The sequence below is a fragment of the Erpetoichthys calabaricus genome, chromosome 7 (genome assembly GCF_900747795.2).
Source record: "Erpetoichthys calabaricus chromosome 7, fErpCal1.3, whole genome shotgun sequence".
NCBI lineage: Eukaryota > Metazoa > Chordata > Cladistia > Polypteriformes > Polypteridae > Erpetoichthys > Erpetoichthys calabaricus.
This window is the reverse complement of record NC_041400.2, coordinates 170365403-170387894: the sequence shown is the minus strand read 5'-3', so window position 1 is coordinate 170387894 and position 22492 is coordinate 170365403. Positions and strand designations below refer to the sequence as shown.

Here is a 22492-nt window from a genome sequence, read left to right as displayed (position 1 = left end):
TAAATTGTTTTTTTTAAATTTGTGTATATTTTTGGCACTATGAAAACCCAGGAGGAGATAAGAGTTTATAGTTACCGCACCCACATAATAATTTAATAAAACAGTTGTGCTTTGGACTTGCTAAAACTGTAACAAGGCATTGATTTATATGTGCATCAGAATTCACATCCAGTGTCAGGTGCTTATATGCACTTTGGTTGTTTTCGGTGATGAGAAGGCTTGTTCTAGCTTAACTTAGCCTGTATCATTGCAGGAGGATGTTGCTTGTAAGAGGCTTTACCAAAATTGTCCACAAGGAGACAGCACTGTTATTGTTATGTGGCAAATTCCAAACTAAGTTAAAATAAAATAAATGGTAACAAAAATGCAAATAAAAGGCACTAGTACAGTAATGCAGAATACTTATGTCGCATATCTTGTTAGATTTCCACTTTATTTTCTCTTTATAATGTGATATGTGCAGTTTGCTTGTAATAATTTTTTTCTCTTGATTATTTTCAATTAATGTAATGTATGCAGATCTGCATACCACTGGCCTCCCAATGAAGTAGATTTTTTTAAAGCAAACTTGTCTCCTGATATATTTTAGACATTTTACTTAATTTGTTTCATGAATTCTATTTTTTATTTTATTAATACATTCTTGATTATTTTGGTAATATGGCAGTTTTACATCTAAAGCATACTTGAGGATTATTTTCTGTCATGCCTTGCTTAAAAAATACTGCTGCTTGTTATTTGTAATTTAAACAGATACCATAATGAAACCTGCATGTTGGCCTTGCATGCTGTTACTTTAAAATGTCAACTCTATATTAATAGGAATTTTAAAAGTGAATATGAAAGTGTATTGGATAATAGAAAAACCATGTAGCCAACTAAATAAATTGACATATAAAGACTTGATTTAATTTTACAGCAATCTAACTAATTTCAGTGTGTAATAATACTGTTTAACTGTTGACATTCCTGATCCAATTACAAATCATTATATTAATGTGTGTGTTAGACAGTTCTGTTTCTAAGCACATATCTCTCCATCTTACTTTTTTATCACTCCTAGTGTATTAGTTTATTGAAAATCGGATACACATTAATAATAATAGAGTGGCCACATTTAAAGTATCATCAAACCATATTTTTGTATGGTTTATGACTGCTATCCTAGCTAAATATTAATTATATACTGTAGATCACATTTTATGCCCACTGTGAAAATTTCAGATTTAAAAAAATTCTAAGCCAATAAAAATGCTTCAAGTGCTTTTTTTTTTTTTAGAAACTATTTTAAGTCCATTAAAGTAAAAAAAAAATCAAATGTAAAAATGTCTTTGGAATTACTTAAATGATGATGGCGGCTCTTGTTTTTTATTTATTTCACGGCAAATGAGGAATTTGTTTTCTTCCAAATTTAAATGCATTCTTAGCCTGCCGTCTACCAGCAGTGTTGCCGTTGGCCTGAATGACTGCATGAGGACTGTATTACATTCGACTGTCTCTCTTCTATGTGCATTCTTTGCGTGACCTCATTACACATTTGTCAACTTTAGGCTAATTATTGCTGTACAGCCAGGGCAGGGAGCTGCAGCCTGCCATAGTCCTTCTTGCTAATAGGATTGTGCCTGCTTCAGCTGACAGTAATTGAAGGTTTCATGTCAAAAGAATGCTAGCCTGAGTGAGTCTTTGTCACAACTGCTGGTACCCGTTAAACCTCAAAGTAAACGGATCAGTTTAGGATTAGCCAAATTAGGGGGATGAACAGAATGAGAGCAGAGATCCGTGTAAAATGTATTTTTTACAGGTTAATTTGTTGTTTAATGAAAACTAAATAGCTATGGAAATGTAGAAGACTCTCTGAGTTTGATTGTATTGTTTGCATGGTTTCCTTTTTCTCTTTTTTTAAATCCTCAAAAGCAGACAGATGAATAAATGTAATTATAAAGAAAGTGCCTTATGCTTTTACGTACAGTATTTGATTAATCATTTAACATGACAATTTCATAGACAAGTATACACTTAAATAATGCAAATAGGTAAAACTCTTAAAAAAGACTATCTGTCAGGTCAATGTTCCACTAATAAACTAGTATATAGCAGACTTTTTTCCCCTTCCCTGCCTTTTTTCCTCAAGGTGACCTTTAGAAAAATGTTTTTTGTAAGTTGTATACACATTAGGCAATTATGTGTGTAATTTTTTCTCTGTATGTCTGTTTGTTGTTCTTGACCGTAAGTATGAATTTAGTAAATTAAGTCAAAGTTCTGGTGTGGTAGTGTATTATAGATATTGTTCTGTAGCATTCTTGCCTGAAAAACATCATTTAAAAAAAAAAAAAAAGTGTTATTTTTCCCTACAAATACAGGGATGGATGGATGGATGTCTGTCTGTCTGTCTAATAATGCTCGCTGTGTCTGTCTGTATTTCTTTATTTATTTATAGATATATATATCAATCATTTTCACTACTTTCAAAGTGATGTGTGGCACAGTGTAAGGATATGAATCTATACCCAAGATAGCTCAAAAAGAATTTCTCAGAATGAATGAAACTTGGCACAGTTATTAGCATTGTAAAATGCTAGAATCCTTTTGATTTTGAACAAATTCAAACCAGTAATGTATATGAGAGAGAGTGAGTGTGTGTTTGTAAAAATATGCACTGTGTGTGTATTCATTTTTATTTTTATATATTGGGGAATATATTGGCCTCTTCCTTTTTAATCAGTCTAATTATAATAATGTTTTTTAATAACTGAAAAAATATTAACTATGCAGCAATTGCAACAATTTTCAAATCCTTTCTTTATATAGTTTGATATATTTTTAAAACTATAATTTAAGCTTAGTGTTAAATTTTATATTTTAACTGACAAAAAGCCCTTATTGATGTAATATTAAGATGTGTTATTTTAGAGTTGCTAATCAGATATAAACCAGGGTTTTTATATATGTGTGAAATACAAAAATCATTTGCAGTAACTCACACTAACATGTCCTATAAACAGAAATTAAATGCATGTTAAGGTTAGTCTTTTAAACATTTTTCCTTTATTTTAGAAGAGCAAACAATGAAATGTATTTAACTACATACTGAAGATTTTAACTTAATTACCAACTACAGTAATATCATTACAGTAATCAAAGTACCTGGTGTGAATAGTCTGTTTTTTTCGAAACACTAAAGAGCAATGTAATGTATTAAGTAATGTGTACTGTATAGCAGGATACTGACAATGCCTATGACAGCACTTTAAATTTGTTCATTGCATTTAGCAATATTATGCTATAGAGCAGGTTAGGGGCACTTGAGGCCTATTATGATACAATGTGACAAATGCCTGAATTTAATATGTCTATTGAACAGCACTGCATTGCCTGCTGGTTTAAACAACTAAGCCAAAAGCAAAAGCCCTAGGGCTATGAATCACTGCAGTATCTCTGTACAAATGTGACATGGATACGGTACTAGACTACCAAGGTCCTGTTTTGTTTTGTAAAACAACGCCTTAGGCAGTAGTAATCGCAGAATAAATAATAGTTTACACAGCTTTGTCTGTTAACACACTACAGAAATGAGAGCGGTGCCTTTAAAGAATTCACTCCTGTGTGTTGTGTAGTGTTAATAACTGACAACGGATATTACAGCATATATTTTTTGTTTAGACACTCTTCATTTAAAATTGTACATAGTAAAATAAAATGTGTTAAAAATATGAAGAAACATTTTGGTGGTGGATCCTTATGCTGTGTTTGTAGTGTTTTCTCTTTAATGTTTAATTGTATTAGGTATCAAAAATGTAGTAATTGAAAGTATCTACTTTTAGCATGGACATATTTCAATTTTGTATCAGGTTAATATTTTGTATCTTGTCTTTGAAACCCTGAAGTTATGTTATACTGACTTAACCTCCATTTTTTCCTGTCTGCTTTTTGTGGTGTTAATGATGATGATGATGATAATGAAGGGCACTCTATAAAAATCAAGATTAATTGATCCACAATATAGTGTGAGCTACCATCCTGACTGGACATTACTAACTTTAGTAATTAAATGAGAAATGTAAAGACACATGTAATAAAGCAGTTTTCAAACTTTTTTTTTTATCTGCGAGAGAACGTTTTAGGTAAAAATCTTTATATTACATTTTTGGTTCAGAGGAAAATATATTGGATCCAGACCATCCTTTTAAAAGTTGAATTGACATAAATTCACAAATACATTTTTATAGTACCTTTTAAAAGTAAATAATTCAAAAGATCTCAAGGTCTTCAACCCTCACCAACAGCCATTTAACTAATCAGTTCTTTGTAAAAAGTCTATTTTCTTACATTGAATAAATACTGTATCGGGATTTCCTCAATCAGTATCTCCGTAATAAATTGTACTTAAAGAATCAGCTGAACCTTAATGTGATTTGAAACTGAGAAATTGTTAATTCAAGTGGAGCTACATTGATGCACTCTAAATGCTTAAATGTAGGCCACAGTAAAAACATTTTGTTATAATCTAATAAAAATAATTGTATTAATATCCTTTCACATATATTAGTTCTTCAAACACTTTGCAAAACATCGTTTGAACAAGTGCATTCATGTACTTTTCAGTAATGCAATAGATGTTGATGTAATTAAAAGAAGGAAAAGGAAAAAGAAAGAAATTACTCCTCATTTCAAGAGAATCTGTTTCCTGCTTAAGTGGCTAATATTTTAATTAAGTCTGAAGTGAAGTTTTTGGAGTATCTTGTGATAAACTCCCTCTTTTATGCTGATGGTAATTAAGCTGATCCCTGAGGAGATTCAGAAGGCGCAGTGCAAGATCTGTGCTAATTGTTAGACATGAGACACTGACCAGTTGGTTTGCTCTTGAATAGCTGACAGCATGCTGACAGCCCAGCAGTGTTTTAAGATGGGCTATTGTAAGCTTTTGTCAGGGCTAACTGGAGTCCATTGTGGCTAAAGATGTTGTGCAAATTGAGGCAGATGGCTCCAATTCAGACACGTGGCATTCAGACGAATGGGACATGGAGCAGAGGACGTAGCAAACGATGGTTCATATGGAGTCAGGGACCAATTCCACACTTGTTAGTGTTTACAAAGGACCATGTGCCACTACTTTTGTGCATATGTGCATGCTGCTGACTATCAAAATAGCAAGAATCCTGCTACTTGTGTGTGTGTGTGTGTGTATATGTATATATATATATATATATATATATATATATATATATATATATATATATATATATATATAATAACAAGCAATACCACCATTATTTTAACAATTGTATTATCCTTTCTGTGATAATCGTTATATCGCCCTAAATTCACTCAGGTCTCCTATTTCTTCTCCATATCTTTTCACACTCACACACACACACACACACATATATATATATATATATATATATATATATATATATATATATATATATATATATATATATATATATAATATACACCCACACACACACACTTTTCTCTAGGGCCCTCCTTTCAGATGAAGAAAGCATTAAAAGGATTGACAGAAGTTCATTGTCCCTGAATGGCTTTTCACTCAATTGCAATGCTAAATAGACCAGTCTTGTTCCTAATATGATGTAATTAGTGAATTCACCATGTTTTGGAATTCACAAGCTGTGCATGATAGTTTGAGCTTACGGTTTGGAGGGTGGGGGGTGATTATTTAAAAATATTCATTTTCTTGTGAAATATTTCACAAATTGAGTCCTGTAAAATAATGTTTCAAGTGTATCACACCATGTCACAACTTACAGTAAAAATACATTGCTGAGAGGATGTCTGTTATAGACGAATAAGACGCGCATTGAAATTATTGGTGTAATTGTCAAAAAAGTTAAACATTATTTTGCATTCCAGATGTCTAAAAGTGGTATTGGTTGTGATATTTTTTTGACATAATCATAAACTCACATTTAGTTGGTCAACAGTAGCTACACCATGCAAGTTAAATATCAATTTTGGATAAAGAATATATAGTGTATGTATATGAAAACTCTCAAATGTTAACAGTGCTGTATTTTTATACAGTGTATTTTTTTTTTTTTTACATCATCTCATTTTAATATGTACAGCTTTCTGCAAGAACTTACTGGCTTAAGGGGTTTAAAAATGTATGTAATTTGAAATGTAATGGCCTGCTGATATTATCTTGGTCCAAAATGTCATGTGTGTTCCTCTTGGAGAAATATAAATGCATCATTCTACTTTTAATAAAAGTAGTAAAATTATAATATTTATTTTAAAAACTTTACCTCAATTCCCTTCCATTTAAAATATTTTTAGTGTATTATACGGCTTGTCTGGGAAATAAAATACTCTCAAACATAGGTTTTTTAAATCTGAAGAGGCTAATTAATCCTTACTGACTATAGTCTCCTGCTGCTGCCTTCTATTATAGTCCAGCTTTTACTCCTAAAACTATTGTTACAATTAAAACATTTGCCCGGGGTAAAACTTTTGTCATGCTGTATTTTAGTGATAATATAATTTAACGGTGTTGAATTCCCTTACAGAGATTAAGAACTTATTTGCCGTACACTCTATGTGCAGTATGTGTAAGCATATGTTAAGACACATTCATCTTATGCATGTATTTGTGTCTGTAGTGTACACATTTGACATTCCAGATGTCTTGTAACAATGGTGCTTGTGAAAATTGTACTGTATGTGTACATCTACTGAATGTGGTATGCATATTGTATGTAACAACAGTTTATATTGATGTAAATTATGTTTATAATGTTGTTTGGAAGTTTGTACAGCTCTCTTGTTGCTATTGCAATATTACATTTTTACTACAAAATCCACAAGTGCTTTGTATCATTTTAAGAAATTGAAGTATGCAATATAAAAAGAAATAGTTAAGGTTGAATTGGTTTTGGCTGAAGTATGCAAACCACAAGGATCATTAGCTCAGTTAACTAGGTAGGTAAAGGAGATGTTCATATGATGGGCTGAGATGTCAAACTTAACCAGTCATAAGGAACTGTATATTGCTAGAGTAAAGACTAAACAAATGAAAGAGCATGAATAAGCTTTGTAACAGAGGTGTTAATATTTAGCGGACTGCATCCTCTTGTTTATGTTATGAAAATGGCAAACAATTACTCCAAATGGGTTGACTGAGTTTCCTCCAATGTAAGTATTTTAAGGATTTCATTGATGTGGTTATATAAGCTAATGACTTATAATGTTAACCAGTTGTGACAGGCATCCTGGCCTGGTAATGGCTGTGGCCGCCTGTCACACAATGTAAGTTATTGACTTATAATGTTAACAAAAAATCAAATGTTGCATTAACGGTGTTCATCAATGTTTATTATCCATAATATTTAGGTACAATACAATAAAATGTAACTTATTGTAGTTGTCGTGAGTACCAAATAATCCACTTGAATCAGTCAACAGGATAAATATTCAGACTACAGAAACCTCAGATATTTTTAACACACACTAACCACTAAGTAATAAGTGTAAAACATAAATATAATCTATGGAAAGTCCATCTTGCCGCTGTTGTGCTAGTTTGAGGCAAAGAACCTCAGGTGCGGCATCAGAATATGGAAAGAAATGTGCATAACCTGTCTCTTAAGAATAATCAAAGTGACAGCACTTGGAATTACATGAAAATGCAAATGGTATAATGCTGCCAATGCATGTTAAAAGGGTTTGATACTTTTTATAGAATATGTTCAATTATTCTGAATAAATGCATTCTTTAAAGTTTAATTCTTCAAGTAGAGAGAACTTGAAACACCCCCTCATGAATTAAACACATTTAACATAATACGTATTAATGCAGGAATCAAAAATTTTGAAATTGTAAACAGCTATTTGATGCATGTTTTTAGTACACTTATCTGATTAATAATTTGGTGCATCCTATTTTTTAATATTAATTTTGTGAATTGCGTTACAATGAATTAGACACAGAAGAGACATCAATTCAGTCAATCATACTCCCAATACATTTGTGTTCTATTTCAGATCAAATCAATCTATGCTTCCCTCCCCCTCCTATTTCAGAAAGCTATGTAAAAGTCCAACATAGTATAGACTGTTATATGTTCAAACATCAAAAAGCCTAACAGTGCCTCATGAAGATTGCATTAATACAATATTAATGAATTATTGGTAAATTTTTAAAAAAACCGTAATTTCCATGTAAGGAATAGTGTATTGATCTTTTCTAATTTAAAAAAAATATGCCTTTTTTTCACTAAGGTATGGAAACTGAAATAGGTTTCTGCCAGCAGAGTAAAACAAAACGGTGTTAGACCTCAAAATACTTTTTTTTTTCCACTGAGTGTTGATTGAGTCCATATAATGCTATCTAGACAATTCAGTGCATTTGTAAATTTGAAACTATTTGACAGATAAGCAGTATTTTTTTACAAATACTAGGGGGCTTTGCCCCCTGCTCACTTCGCTCACCAACCCCCGTATTTGGTTTTCCGGATACACACTTTTAAGATTGTTTTTTCTTTGAATTGTTGCTATTTCATTAGTTTCACTTTTATTTCAGAACTTCTGTAAAAACAATATTTGTAATCTTGCGAGTCCCAATATGCTGAATCTTTTTAATGAGGTCAGGATAGGTTTCTCTGTTTGGAATTTCAGCATAGACAAAAAGATCTACATCATCAGCATTTAATAATTTTTTTTTTACAAAGTAACAAAGTAAGTAGAGTTCTGCATTGGACTCCCGTCTGTAATGTCGTGCTATTTTCCTCTCACAGTTCCATTTTGGACTCCTGGGGTAAATTTTAGGTTATTAAATAAGCAGACAGATAAATATATATACATTAACAAAGTAACCAATAAATGCATGTGCGGTAAACTCCATTTTTGAAATTCTCAAGATTCTTTATTTGTCACACGCATAGTTATACAGGACAACACGCAGTGAAATGCATCCTGATCCGCTTATCAAAAACTGCAAAGTTAGAAGAATATCAGTTAGATTAACAAAAAGTCATAGATTGAAAGATAACAGTATAGTAGAACATAATAAATAAGTAAAATTATGTGAATAAAGTAGAATTAAGTGTTAAGGTGCAATAGTGTAGTAATTATTGTGCAAAACCAAAGTTAGACTGGTGCATAGTTAAATGAGGCAGTTTGTTTGTTTGCGCTACTGCGATCTTTACTTTTTTATATTTTCTAATTTTCCTACTTTCATATCCTTTAACTTTCTCCATGTGTATAGCGCCAAGGTTTTTTTTTTTTTTTTTTTTTTGAGCCTTTCTAATTTCCCTGGTTTCATAATCTCTAACCTGCTCCACATGTGTTTAGCGCCAACGTTTGTAAACATCTCTATGAAGTTCTACTTTGTCTTTTACTCACTGACATTTAATTCTGAGCCGGATTGGACATGCTTTTTTTTCAATTCCACTTGTTCTGGGCTGATAATTACTTTCCTTATTTTCTGAATTTGCACCTCGATTATTCTTTTTTGCTCTTTTTTCTGTCCGACGCATTTGAGTCTCTTTTCTCGGTGCTTTTCTTTCTTCTTCGTTTAATCGTCAACGTTTCATTTCTACCCTATTCATTTTATTTCTACCCTATTCATATCTACCGTATTGACCTTATACACTTTATAGCTGTGTGTGTTGCATGACTGCCTTTACACTACTGATTTGTTTTTTTTGATATTGCTTGTAAGTAGGGTGTGTCTTGCAAAACTCTCGTTCTATGTTCCCGTGAGACGCACTGTGGCAGGTCTCTTTCATCTCGCGGGTCTTTAAATTATCTTCTGAGAAAGATCACGTATCGTAGACTATCAGGACAGGGGACAGGATTTCTTTTTATAATAGATAGATGACTTGAGTATTGGATATTCCCAAGGCACACGGGCTAAGAAAGCAGGTGTTTGATACCATTGCTCACAGTTTTTTTTTGTTTTTATCCTCAATATATTTGGCATAATTATAGTCAAGATAGATCCATACAATGTATTTTTTCCCCACTTAATTATGCCACACTTTATACAAATTAAAGAGGTGTTTGTTTTGTCTATTGCTGATTTCAATCTATTATCTGATATTCTGATTAAAGGGTCCTATTCTCAGTGTTTCCTTAGATCATTCTGGAATGCACTATTTGAGATGCTGTAAGTTGGGAAAGTTTAGAAATGCTGGCAGTATATTTACTGTTATTACGTAGTAGTGTTTTAACTATTGGCTGCAACTGAAAATTAGGAAAGCTGGGCAGATTTCTGTAAATGAAGTTTTAATTTAATAACAGTGAACTACCAGAAAATTGAAGCTTAACTTTTAAAAAGATTCAAATCTGTTTGTCGATAGAGATGTCTGTAAAGGCCTAAATGTCAAGTAACTTTAATGTGTTAAACACTGTATAGTCATGGATTGAATAATTATTGTAAATTGAAGCATTTCACAATAGTGCTGTATTTTTATAGTATTTGTTGCATAGGCACAACATTTTCACTGAATGTTGCACCACTGGATTACTGGTAAATTGGTCATGATTACTAAATGCTGGAGCACAAGGTAAGGCAAATAATTAGGAATTGAATGGGATTTTCTACCAAGGCAAACCAAGCAGGTACACGTTCTTTGGTTTCTGCTTAATGCTATCATCTTAATGCACCTATATTTGTGACATAGTAAGTGGAAAAATTATGCTTTACTCCATGTCTACTTGAACATCTTTTTTTTAATACCTAGTTTTCTTTGAATTGCAAATGAATGAGGTCCCAGTTGTTTATAGAAGGGTTTATAAATACACACACACACAATTAAAAGTATGTATTCATCCAGCTAATTTGAGACCAAGAGAGGACAGTCTATTAACATCTTATTTGATGATTTCTATCATATTGTGAATGTTGAATATAAATACATCTTTAAGATTTTTTAGTAATGATTATTATCCATCTTAATCAAAAATGCGTGGCTGTTCACTGAAAAAGGAATATAATTATTGCTAGAGATGACATAAAATCCCCTAAGTTGATTCAGTATGTGGGGCAGTTATGAGTATGGCTCAGCAATATGAAGCACCATATAACTTTTTGTTCAGCTGCTTCCATTCTAATCCTTTTAATCTCTGGATGTTTGTGGAGACAGATAGCCAGGGGTTCAATAGAAAAACCAAAAAGTAGTGAAGATAATGGACAACCCTCTTTAGTTATCTTTTAGAGTAAAACAGAATTTCTACTGTTTATACAAACTGAATTGTATTGGCTCGTATATAACAGTTTAAGAGTAATGTTGTAATTCATGCGTATTTGGTGTGTTATATCTAAAATCATATAAAACAGTGAAAAGATACAGAAATTACCATTCAGACCTATCAAAAGTTTTTTTTCTTTATGCTGACATAGGAAGACTTGTAGAAGCTCAGATATTGCAGGAATATATATTACTCTAAACAATTGTTGAAAATTTGACACAATTTCTACCCTTAAAAAATCCAGCTTGATCTTTCATATTATATAAAGGAAGTGCATTCTTTTTTCTTTTTTTCTAACACCTTTTGCCTGAAACTTGACATTTTTTAGTAGGGAGATTTGTAGGATGTAGAAAACACAGTAATGGTTATTTTATTTTGTTGATTGTTGTTTTTACTTCTGACTGCATTGTTAAGCTCCACAAGTGTGTTCTTATTTATGTATTTGTTGAGGTAAAATCTGTTTAAGTTGATCTTTGTTCAAAATGGGAGCTTCATGAGTTACAACTAAATTTCTATATTTCTCTTCTCATCAATATAATGAATTGTGTATGTAATGAAAAACATTTTTGTATATTTATTTAATAAATGAATGGCTTTGATTATATTAATGGATGGAGTCACCATTTGCAGGATCTATTGGTGGAGCATAATGATTTAAGTTCCAGATTAAGACGTATATGGTCAGAGATAGCCTTAGTATAATATAATGGTTGCATGATTTGGGAAACTGAGATCAGGGAAGTTGTACTCAGTAAAAGAAGTAGTCAATTCATAGAAATCCCTGATTTATAAAAATAATATTGTCTCAAATATATGTGGAGTAACTACAGTGGGAGGTTGTGATCATTCATAAAAGTTGAAATTTTAGATGTGGTTTTAGATAATTCTAATTGTTGACGGCCTGTCTAAATCAGGGTTAATACATAATTGGGGATATTAAGAATTAATGCAAGAACTTTAACCATGGACTGGATACTGTATTTATTAATCAGAATTAGTTTCAGTACATTTAGCCATTGCTACTATGTAATCCACTTCAGAGTCTGCTATTATCTGAGCAGCTAATAAGGGGTTTGGTTTGTTTTCCTTTGTAATAATTGCATTTTCCTCTCAAACACCACAGCAGCCAAGTTTTAATCAATGCTAGAAGCTGTGCATGGCGAAAAAAAATATTTCACACTATTCTATGTGTATATTTAGGTAGGCTCTCCTGCAGCATTGTAGAAACAATAGAAACCTAACACCTGATGTCACATAAACCAAAATTTGGTACTAGGAAATATCAAATAATTTATAATGCTTCTTAAGTCCAGTGTGTGCAGACACTTTAATGTCATCTTGATTGAAAATAACATGTTTTGCAAAAAAGGTTCTTACTTATGACACTGGCAAAATAGGTTCACAGCTGTTCATTTTGTTTAGCAACTTTAGCTATAATTAACATTAATATATTTTGTATTACCCACATCAGCAAAGACATGCCAGTTCAGTTAGTAGGGGACTGAAAATGGGCATCAATGAGAGTGTGGACCCCAAAAAAGACTTGCATGCTATCCTTGGCTGTTTCTTGACTTGTGGTAAAGCTTGTATGCATGTGCAGACAGAAAAAGTGTAAAGATACTGAAAGAAAAATGAATGAAGCAAAGGATAGAGGGAGGATTGAGATTAGTCATTGTATGTAAATTCCTAACCTTAATTGAAAGTTCTGATTTCAAAAGTTACCCTAAGCAAATGGTTGGGAGAGCCAAATGGCATGGGTGAAATGCTCTAGATCACTTTCCAAAAGTGCTTTAATGTGTCTGTATTGTGTTGGAAATCTGACACCAGTCACTTACATTTAATCGGAGTGAACAGTGGTCAAGTTGTTAAGTGGTGATTACTGGGAAGCAATGGGTTATAATGGGGGAGAGGTCAGAAGATATTTATTTTTAACAATAAAATGGGGGCATGTTTACATTGGTACTAACATTTGAGTCCTGCCATGAGCTTAACTACCATTTAAAACTTTAAACAATATAGAGGGATTTCTATGAAGGAACAAAGGTTATTACAATATATTATAGAATTTATGATTTGAGTTATGATTGACTGTTTATGGTATTGTATGTGTATATATGAATATTCACCTAAATATTTTTAGGTAGATCTAGGTTTTTAGGTTTTATTGTCATGTACATTATACGATTAAATACATACTTGTATGTCTCACACTGGGTAGTGACAGTATTATAATACTAACAACCGAAAAAAGAGTAATGTCAACTTTAACAATTAATGGTACTTAGTACATTACCTCCATTTACACAGAGGCAGTGCAACGCTATATTTTTATATTTCTCATCCTTCTAGGTGAAGGCTGATGCAGAGTGATCCCTAACTGCACAGTGTCTGTTGCTGTGTGCTTTTAATATGTTGCTCATGATTGTTTCATACTATTATTTTAAATTAAGTACAAATTTTCAAATGGTTATTCTGACACTCATTAACTTATGTCTTTTCTTAATAATAAGCATGTGGCTATCAACATTTACAGTATTTCAGGGCCACAGTTCCAGTGCAGTTTTATTATTGCAGGTACAGGTTTGATGCGAGTGTTTAAAATGAGACACTCTCAGTACTCAACTACAAAGAGCAGAGATGAAAAGGCATTTTGTTTTCTTGAGATCATGATTGAGACTTTTAATGTTCCAGCTTAAAAAGGTTAATGAATGATCAATAGTATGCATTTTTTGTAGTTTAGTGGTTTTTTTTTTTTTTTTTTTTTTTTTAAGAAAAAAACTTTTTCCATTTTAATTTCATTGAGGATTATGTCTTTTTTTTGCATTTCGGAATTTTATAAAGTTTTAGCTGTCAAGCGATCAACCAGTAATGTCTCAGAATTACATTATGGTCATTAAATAAGATAAATACGACGCTTCATTTCACCTGCTCAAATGAGGCTGGGATGAAACACTCCAGGGTCTCTGTTGTCAAATGCGCCACAGATCATGGCACACACGAAAAACACTGATTCTCCCAACAACAGTGAACCAATGATTTGCTAATAATAATTGTCATTAATGCTTTACTTAAAACATACGAGAAAGGAGAAAGCAAACTAACCCAAAAAGGAAGGTATTCGCTTGAAGTAAGCTAGAATGCACTGCCAACATTGACATTAAAGTTTTTATTTATTTATTTATTTTCATAAGCAGTGAGATATTAAAGTGTGAATTATTGGTTTTGAAATATATTGATGTAGTTTGAATTTGAGTTAAATATAAGGCAACTCTTCCACAAATATAGCTTTCTTCTTCTTCATCTTTTCCCATTTCTGTATGGGGGATGATGTACTTGATCAACCTTCTCCAGACATCTCGGTCTTCCACCTCCTCTCCAGTTGAGCCCCTTTCCTTCAGATCTTGTTTTACTTTATCCATCTACCTCCACTTTGGCCTCCCTCACTTTCTCTTCCCCTGTATTTCTGTTCCCATCACTGTTCTGCCCACATAGTCATTGTCTTTCTTCATCATGTCCATACCACTTCAACCTACTTTCCTATACTTTCTTAGATATCTCTAGCACTTTCACTGTATCTCTAATTGTCTCATTTCTTATTTTGTCCTTTTATGTAACTCAACACATCTATCTCAACATTCTCATTTCTGCCACATCTAACTTCTTCTCCTGCACTCCCTTTACTACTCAGATCTCTGCTCCATACATCATTGCTTGGCTTACCACTGTCTTAAAAATCTTACCTTTAACCTTTGCCTTTCTTCTTCGATCCCTCAGTAATCCTGATATCTTCTGCCAATTGATCCGTCCACATTGCACTCTATGGGTTATCTCTGCATCTAGTTTTCCATCCTGGGCTACCACTGGTCCTAGATATTTAAATAGATCCACTCTTTTCAGTAGCTGTGCCTGCAGGCTAACTTCTGAATCCTTATCATCATTTAACCTCATCCAATTTATCTTCAGACCCTTTATCTTCCAAAGCCCTTCTCGATTCTTCAAACTTCCTCTTCTCTTCTTCCATTCTGGTGTTACCCAACACAGTGTAATCAGCAAAAAAGCACTAGTTGGGTTGGTCATATATCCCCACAAGTCACTATATCCATAACCATATCAACGAAGTAAGGACTTCTTTGGTGCAGACCTACTGTAACTGAGATCTTGTCTGTTACCCCAGCACTGCTTTTAACCTGAATCTTCACTCCCTCAAATGTATCCTGGACAATTCTACACTGTTACATTTTTGTGAGTAACAATAACTTTTGTCTCTTCAACAAACCTGATAATTTCTTTCAAGAATTAATGTTGAAACAAATTAATAAATTAAAGTAGTTTGAAAGTGCAAAAGGTTATTTGTCCTGATGCACTTCTTGTGTTTGTTGGTGGTGATTCTTGTAATAAAACCTCTAAGGATTTTCATGTATAAAAATCATGAAAAAAAGAAACTCCCCCAAGGTAAAAACATCTTGAAAAATATATATTTGATTGTATAATAATAATAATAATAATAATACTATTAGCTTATGTAGTTATATCAAAAGAGAAACAGTGCATTCTGGAATGGTATACTGTAGTGTTCAATTTTAGAATTTCCAAGAGCTCTCCATGTTTACTGCCGTAAGACTAATCTTTACTTGTTTACTTTTGAAGCCATACATGACAGGCTTAAGCTTGTATTGTACTGTAGGTTAGGATACATTTTTTATCATTTATTCTGCCATGCATCCATCTTTTCTGTTAAATAACAACAGGCTATGCTTGATAAAGTGTATGAATTAATCTGCTGAACCTCTTGTATTTGATCCACAAGCCTATGCAACTAACTTTGAAGTTCAATTTCTGTTGATTTCATAAAATCATTCCTGTATGGTGTTTTATACTGTGTTCCTAGTTTAGTTTATTGATGAGTGCGCATTGTTAAGGTTTTGCATTTACATAGACTATAAACTGTTGATTCATATTAGCTCATGTATTTTTAAGGTAGATTATTTTGATACATTTTATTTGGCTTTATTTTAATTCCATGTTTATATTGTACATGTACAGTATTCTGCAAAGGAAAAAAGGTTAAAGGTTATTTCCACACTGAAAAGGACAGAAGATAAGACACAACTTTTCGGCTGTATAGCCTTCATCAGGTATGCAATTGAAAAGGAAAGAGCAGGTAAAGTATATAGAATGAGAAAAGGAACAAAGCCAGGGCAGATGAAAGGAGAAAGTGAGAACAGATAAGAAAAGGCCATTAGAGAAGATGGAGGGAGATATTAAAAAGTTAGGCGATCATTAAGACCTGGAGAAATATGTGATCCCAGGCTGAGAATGAGCTTAGCTTTTTCAGTTTTTCTGTGAAAAGACACGTCAAAGCCTTGTGAAAGTAGTCTTCCTTTCCATCCATGTTCCAGCAGTGCTTCATGGGGCACACTCACTCACTCTGTTCTAATTTAGTGTTACTGATCACCTTAAAGTGCACATCATTGGAATCCACAAGAAAACTTAGATGAAAGTGCAAACTCTACACAAACATTGACTGTGATTTGAATCCAAGATTTCAGAGCTGTCGTGCTACAGCACTAACCACTGATTTTCCATGCCACCTATCTCTATTTGTGATAATGAATAAACTCACACTGTGCTGTGCATAATTTGTCAGTAAAGTAATAAAACAATATTCTGCTCTTAGACTATGTTCATTATCAAGTTTTTTTTTTTTTCTCTTTTTAGGTTTGCTGCCAAAACAGTGAATGCTGGAACCCTGGTGCTTGTTACTTTGGAATTAAAAGAATCATTGACAGCGGATCTCATTGTCAACACTGAAAAAACAGCAATTGGGTCAATGTTGCTGCGTGAAATCAAGACTGCCCTTTCTCAGGCTTAACAGCACTACAATCAGAAGTAATATGCCTATCCCTAAAACAATGTTCATTCCAACTGGTAGGATAGTGGAAAAAATAAAATCCCATGTGTTATCCAGAAATTATATTTTTGCTTTGGTGATTCAGTTATTCCAGTTTTTTCACCACTTCAGGACTAATGTTCTTTGGCGTGCAAATCCCTTGCAATATATGAGATTGCATCTGCTTAGTTCTCAGAACATTCAGGTATATTGTAGCATTTCCATTTTCACATATTTGGGAATCTAAAAAAATAAATATTAGATTCACACATAGCTTTATTTTTCATGTCTTTATTTTTATTTTCATGCAGTTAAAGAAATCTCCACTTCCTTTGGATATAGATGTGTTGTCATTGGAAGCTGTAGGTTATTATCTTTAAGAAGATTTAGTAGTTTGCTGGCTTGACTTTGATTGTTATAGTGGTCTACCTTTCATTGGTGGATGTTGAGGTAGACTTTACCACTTTCACAGCCTCATATTAGATTAAGAAAATCAACAAAGATGCTCATAACACAAAGGCAACTTGTCTACTGCAGTTAGCTGGGCAGTTTTCGGCAGTGGAAGGAAACTAAAACACAATGAGCCTGCCAACACGATCACAAGGAGAGACATGGCAGTCCGCTCAAACCCAGAACCTCAAGCCCATAAGGCAGCAAAGCAAAACGCAAAGTCTCATTCTACCCATTTTTGTTTGCAGCATGCCTTAGTATGGTTGTATTTGGCTAAAATCTTTAATTTTTGCCAAAGAAAACACTTTCACTTAATTTGTACACCTAAAAATTGTTTAATTTATCTGATGCTGTTTTTCTGTCCTTTGAATTATAAAGTATTTCTTGTCATTTTGAATTTTCTCATACTTTATAATAAGCCAGCTTCTGAACATGCACCTCATTTCACCTCCCCTTTTATGCAAAATGCTCTTTATCCTGCATTTCCTCCTTCTGTTTAACTCAGTCTGCTTAATTCAATTTAAGGGTCTCAGGAAGCTGAAGCCTTATCGCTGCTGCACTGAAAACAGGCAGGAATCAACCCTGAATGGAACACCAGTTCATTGCGTGGAGGCAGATTTAGGGTTGCCAGTAATATTGAAGTAGCATTTTAACTATGTTTCAATTAATAACAAATCTACACCAAATCTATTTTATTATTTTCTAAAATAATAACTGCCTTGTGGTGAAGCTTATCCAAAAGAGAGGGCTTATTAATGATCTTATTTAATTAGAGCATTAGCACAAATATGACATGAACAGGACATTCAGTTGTTTGTCCTCCACCAATTTAAGCATCAGATGTATCAGTTGAGTCGTCTTAACCCTAATTATGATGCTTCTTCCACTATTATGTTTCAAGGTGACAGGTGGCTGTTTAGAGGCTGACATCCATGTGGCTATGGAGGCAGAATGCCTCTAAATTAAGCCCAGTGTTTTGTGCCGATTAGTTTTGTATTGAGAACATTTCCACTGATGGCCATTATTGTACTGCATGTCTGTACCCCATGAGTGTCTCAGATTTTTCTAAGGAATGGTGAACTTCTAACATGCACTTATTACACACTTGGACTGTCATGTCATTTCTTGTTGTATTTCCACTGTCATGACTGAGCTTATTACTGTGCAAGTCTACAAATTCTGTGGTGAAAAAGGGTTGTTCATAATTGCTGGTTATGTTTTATTAACAAACACACATCCTTTCAACTGAGAATATACTTTTCCTCATATAACACTTCTTAACAAGGTGAAAAAAAAAATATTGCTGTCTACACGTATCCCTAACCTTAATAACAAAATTCAGTCTTTTTCCATCTTAACAGTGCAGGCTCATGTGATAGCACATCAAATTTTACATAATGTCAAAAATTTAAAAAACTTTCAATGTCTTTTCTATCATTCTTAGCCTTTTTCTCCATTCAGTCTTGTGTTCCTTTATTTCATACATTCCAGGTCCTGATTGTCAAGAATGCCTTTGAGACCTCACTACCTACATGACTGAATGTGGCTTTCCAGACTTATGTAATATAAAGCAACATTCTTAAACCCACTTAATCCCGTCGTTCTCCACACATCCAAAATACATTGTTAACAATTTTTTGTTTATTTTCTATCAGTAGCATACAGGAATTTTTTAATAGAAGCTAATGGATTCTACATGAGTAATGGGTAATTAGAGGGCTGAAGTTGTTTATTTGGGAAAAATATTTGCATTTAGCATATAAGGAAATGTTAAAAGTGGTGCTCTAAGAAAGGACCAGTTGGTAACATCAAGTTTCTACCAAGAGAGAATTAGGTAATGCCAAAATCAGAAAGGAATACCAAACATTTTGGGTTTCACAAATCACATCTATCAGAGATAGTGGTAACGTTTCTGAACAGAATGTTACAGAAAATGGCCAACTTTTTATTTAGGATAATGAAATGTGTAGTGTGTAAAACATGCATATTTAGAAATAACAGCTCTAAAGAAGGTTTTGTCTATGAATAGCCATTCTCGTGCATCATGAATTCTAAGAAAGAATGTTATTGAGTAATATGGAAGAATTTATTAGAAATAGAAGTGGACTAGAGATTGGGGACTGTCCATTACTGAGGCATACAAAAAAGAAACTGCAGTAGTAAGGATAGAAATTCAAAGTTTATACCAGGAGAATTTGTGCTGATGTTACTGTTCAAGTAGTACAGAAATGAAGACAGTTGATGTTACGGGTGATGTACCAAATTAGTAAGCGGTGGTTGTGGACTTAAAAAACTGAAGAGTTGATGTGTGGCGAGCAAAGATCTGAAATTAAGGTTGATTTGAAGAAGGGAATACTCATGTAATTTTGTTGATATTAAACCCTCACAATAACACACATGTCATCATGAAGTGCTTTGAGAGGGGGTAGTCTTGAGACTAGCTGGACTTCTGATATCACCTGACCCTCTCCAGTTTGCATATTGCTTGAATCATTCCTCTAAAGATGCCATATCATCTAATCTTCATCTGGCCCTATCCCATCTAGGTAAAAGTGACACCTATGCTAGAATGCTATTCAATGACTTCACTTCAGCTTTCAAACACCATCATCCCTCAGAAGCTCATGGGGATGCTGGGTCTGCTAGGCTACTACACTTCCCTATGCAACTGGATCCTGGACTTCATGACAGAGAAACCCATAAGAGTCGGAACACCATCTCCAGTACCATCATGCTGAGCACTTGTGCCCTGCAAGGCTGTGTGCTCAGCCCACTTCTGTCCACTGCTCTAACACCATCATTAAGTTTTCAGATGTTACAACAATGGTGGGTCTTATCTGCAATGGTGATGAGTGAGCTTACAGAATTGAGATTCAACAATTGGTGCACTGGTACAAGTGCATCAGTCTGTCTCTTAATGGGAATAATACAAAAGAGATGATTGTTCCCTTCAGGAAGGCCCATGCTGTTCACACCCCACTGCACATCAAGGGCGCTTAGGTGGAATTGATCAGAAGCACCAAATTTCTTGGTATGCAGCTGACCATCTCTGGTCAAATAACAGCACATCCATAGCTAAGAAGTTACAGCAGTGTCACCACTTCCTTTGGTGTCCGAAGAAGGCAAAACAAAACTCTCCCATTCTCACCACATTCTACAGGAGCATCATCGAGAGCGTTACTGTCAGGCATCTCTGTGTCTCTGACCGCAAGGTCCTACAGCAGATAGTGGACACAGCAGAAAAGATCAATGGTGCCACTCTGCCCTCCATTAAAGACATCTTTATGAAGCACTGCGTCTGCAAAGCCCACACCTTTGTAAAGGACTGTGCCCACCTCTCCCACAGCCTTTTTGTCCCACTTCCATCTGGCAGAAGGTACTATAGCATCTGAACCAGTTCTGTCAGGTTCTGCAACAGCATCTATCCCTTGGACTGTGAACGCTGTGCTGCCCCCCTGCCCTCAGATCTAGTAGTTTATTTATATGCAGTACATTTGTTACTACTGTTGTTTTTGATTGTTAATTGCTATTTAATACTATCTAATCACTTACCTATTATCTATTTGTAGTATAGTTTGTTTGTTTTTTTTTAATAATTCTTGTCCTGTATTTATGGCAGAGCCCGTAGCGTGGCAAAACAACGCCTATGCCGAAAGGAAAAATAAGCACCCTTCTTCAATCAAAATGGATAAAACAAATGAATTGAATTCACAAAGAAAACAAAAAAAAATATTTTTGAATTTTATTTATTTACATAAACAAATTGCAATACTTTTGATAACACAATATATAAAAAAAAATAAAGATTCAAGACTGAACAAAATCGGATGTGTGTAACAGTCAAATGCTTTGCGCCCTATCAGGCTTAGTCAAAATCTAATTAGCTTCAAAGGACTGTATGTTTGTTTTTAGGACTCATTTTCTGTCATGAATTGAGTAGGAATGAGTATGATAGTTCCAAAATAAAAATAATCAGATTTTTGATATTATTAAACGTCTGTTCAACATTCACTGTTAGAATAAATAAAAACATTCAATCATATTATTTTTCAATTTTTTTAGCCAAATCTTTAAAACAATATAAACTAATATCGAGATACGAGTAGATAGAGTATCGCTATGAGAGTGTAATGACTGGTTGTGCATTGCGGTTCCGACAATAAAGGTGCGCACCCCTCAGTTGTGTGTTTACATAGTAGTGGCATGGCGGTTTTCAAGCAGTGCGTCATTCTCATTGTTATTTTACTTAGAACTGCACTTTTATTTCCAATAATTCGGCTGTGATAATAATAATTCGCCAATGTGCAAGTTGTTTACAAAATCATAAAAAAATAAATGGAAATATTTAAAAAAAAAAAGTTTTACTCATTTTCAGTGATTTTAATGTTTTTATAAATTTTTTTTCTTCTTCTTTTTAACCTGAAACAAACACATCATCGATTGGCGCCCTTTGAAGATCGACGCCTGGTGCGGGTGCACAGTTCGCACCACCCAGGCTACGGCTCTGGTTTATGTTGCCCTGTGGTCTGGCAAATGTTATTTATATAACACTGTATGCTGCAATAAGGTGTATAGATAGTAGGACAATAAAGCCACTTGTCTTGCTTGCAAATGCAAAGCAGATGAATGATCAGTAACCAATCCAGCTTTGTTACGTTGATTTGTTTATTTTAGATGACATTAAAGGCAAGATTGAGGATGGTTGGGAATCAAGTGGCAAGTCAGTTTGGCATAACAAGTAAGTTTTGTTGAAGATAAAGAGTGAGAACGCTTTTCTAGTTGAATGTCAAACTTCTCACTGGCCGTTGCTGATCTCATCACCAGAGTGTTCGATTATACGACTAGAAATTGTATGGGGTGACAAATTGGAAGACGCAGTTTCACATTTCCAGAGTTTCCCTCTCTCAGCCATTTTTCTGACAGCTAAAAATGTGCTGC

The 22492-nt window shown here is 33.7% G+C and overlaps 1 protein-coding gene across 2 annotated transcripts in view; it reads left to right on the top strand.

Moving 5' to 3' along the window:
* The window catches only part of ap3b1a (adaptor related protein complex 3 subunit beta 1a), a 318566-nt gene extending 301191 nt beyond the window's left edge, over positions 1 to 17375 (top strand). For both annotated transcript variants that reach the window (XM_028805706.2, XM_028805707.2), the window contains exon 27: positions 16933 to 17375. In XM_028805706.2, coding sequence (XP_028661539.1) covers positions 16933 to 17086 — 154 coding nt within the window. In that variant the 3' untranslated portion in view covers positions 17087 to 17375. The remainder of the gene's footprint in view (positions 1 to 16932) is intronic.
* The last annotated feature ends 5117 nt before the right edge of the window (positions 17376 to 22492 follow it).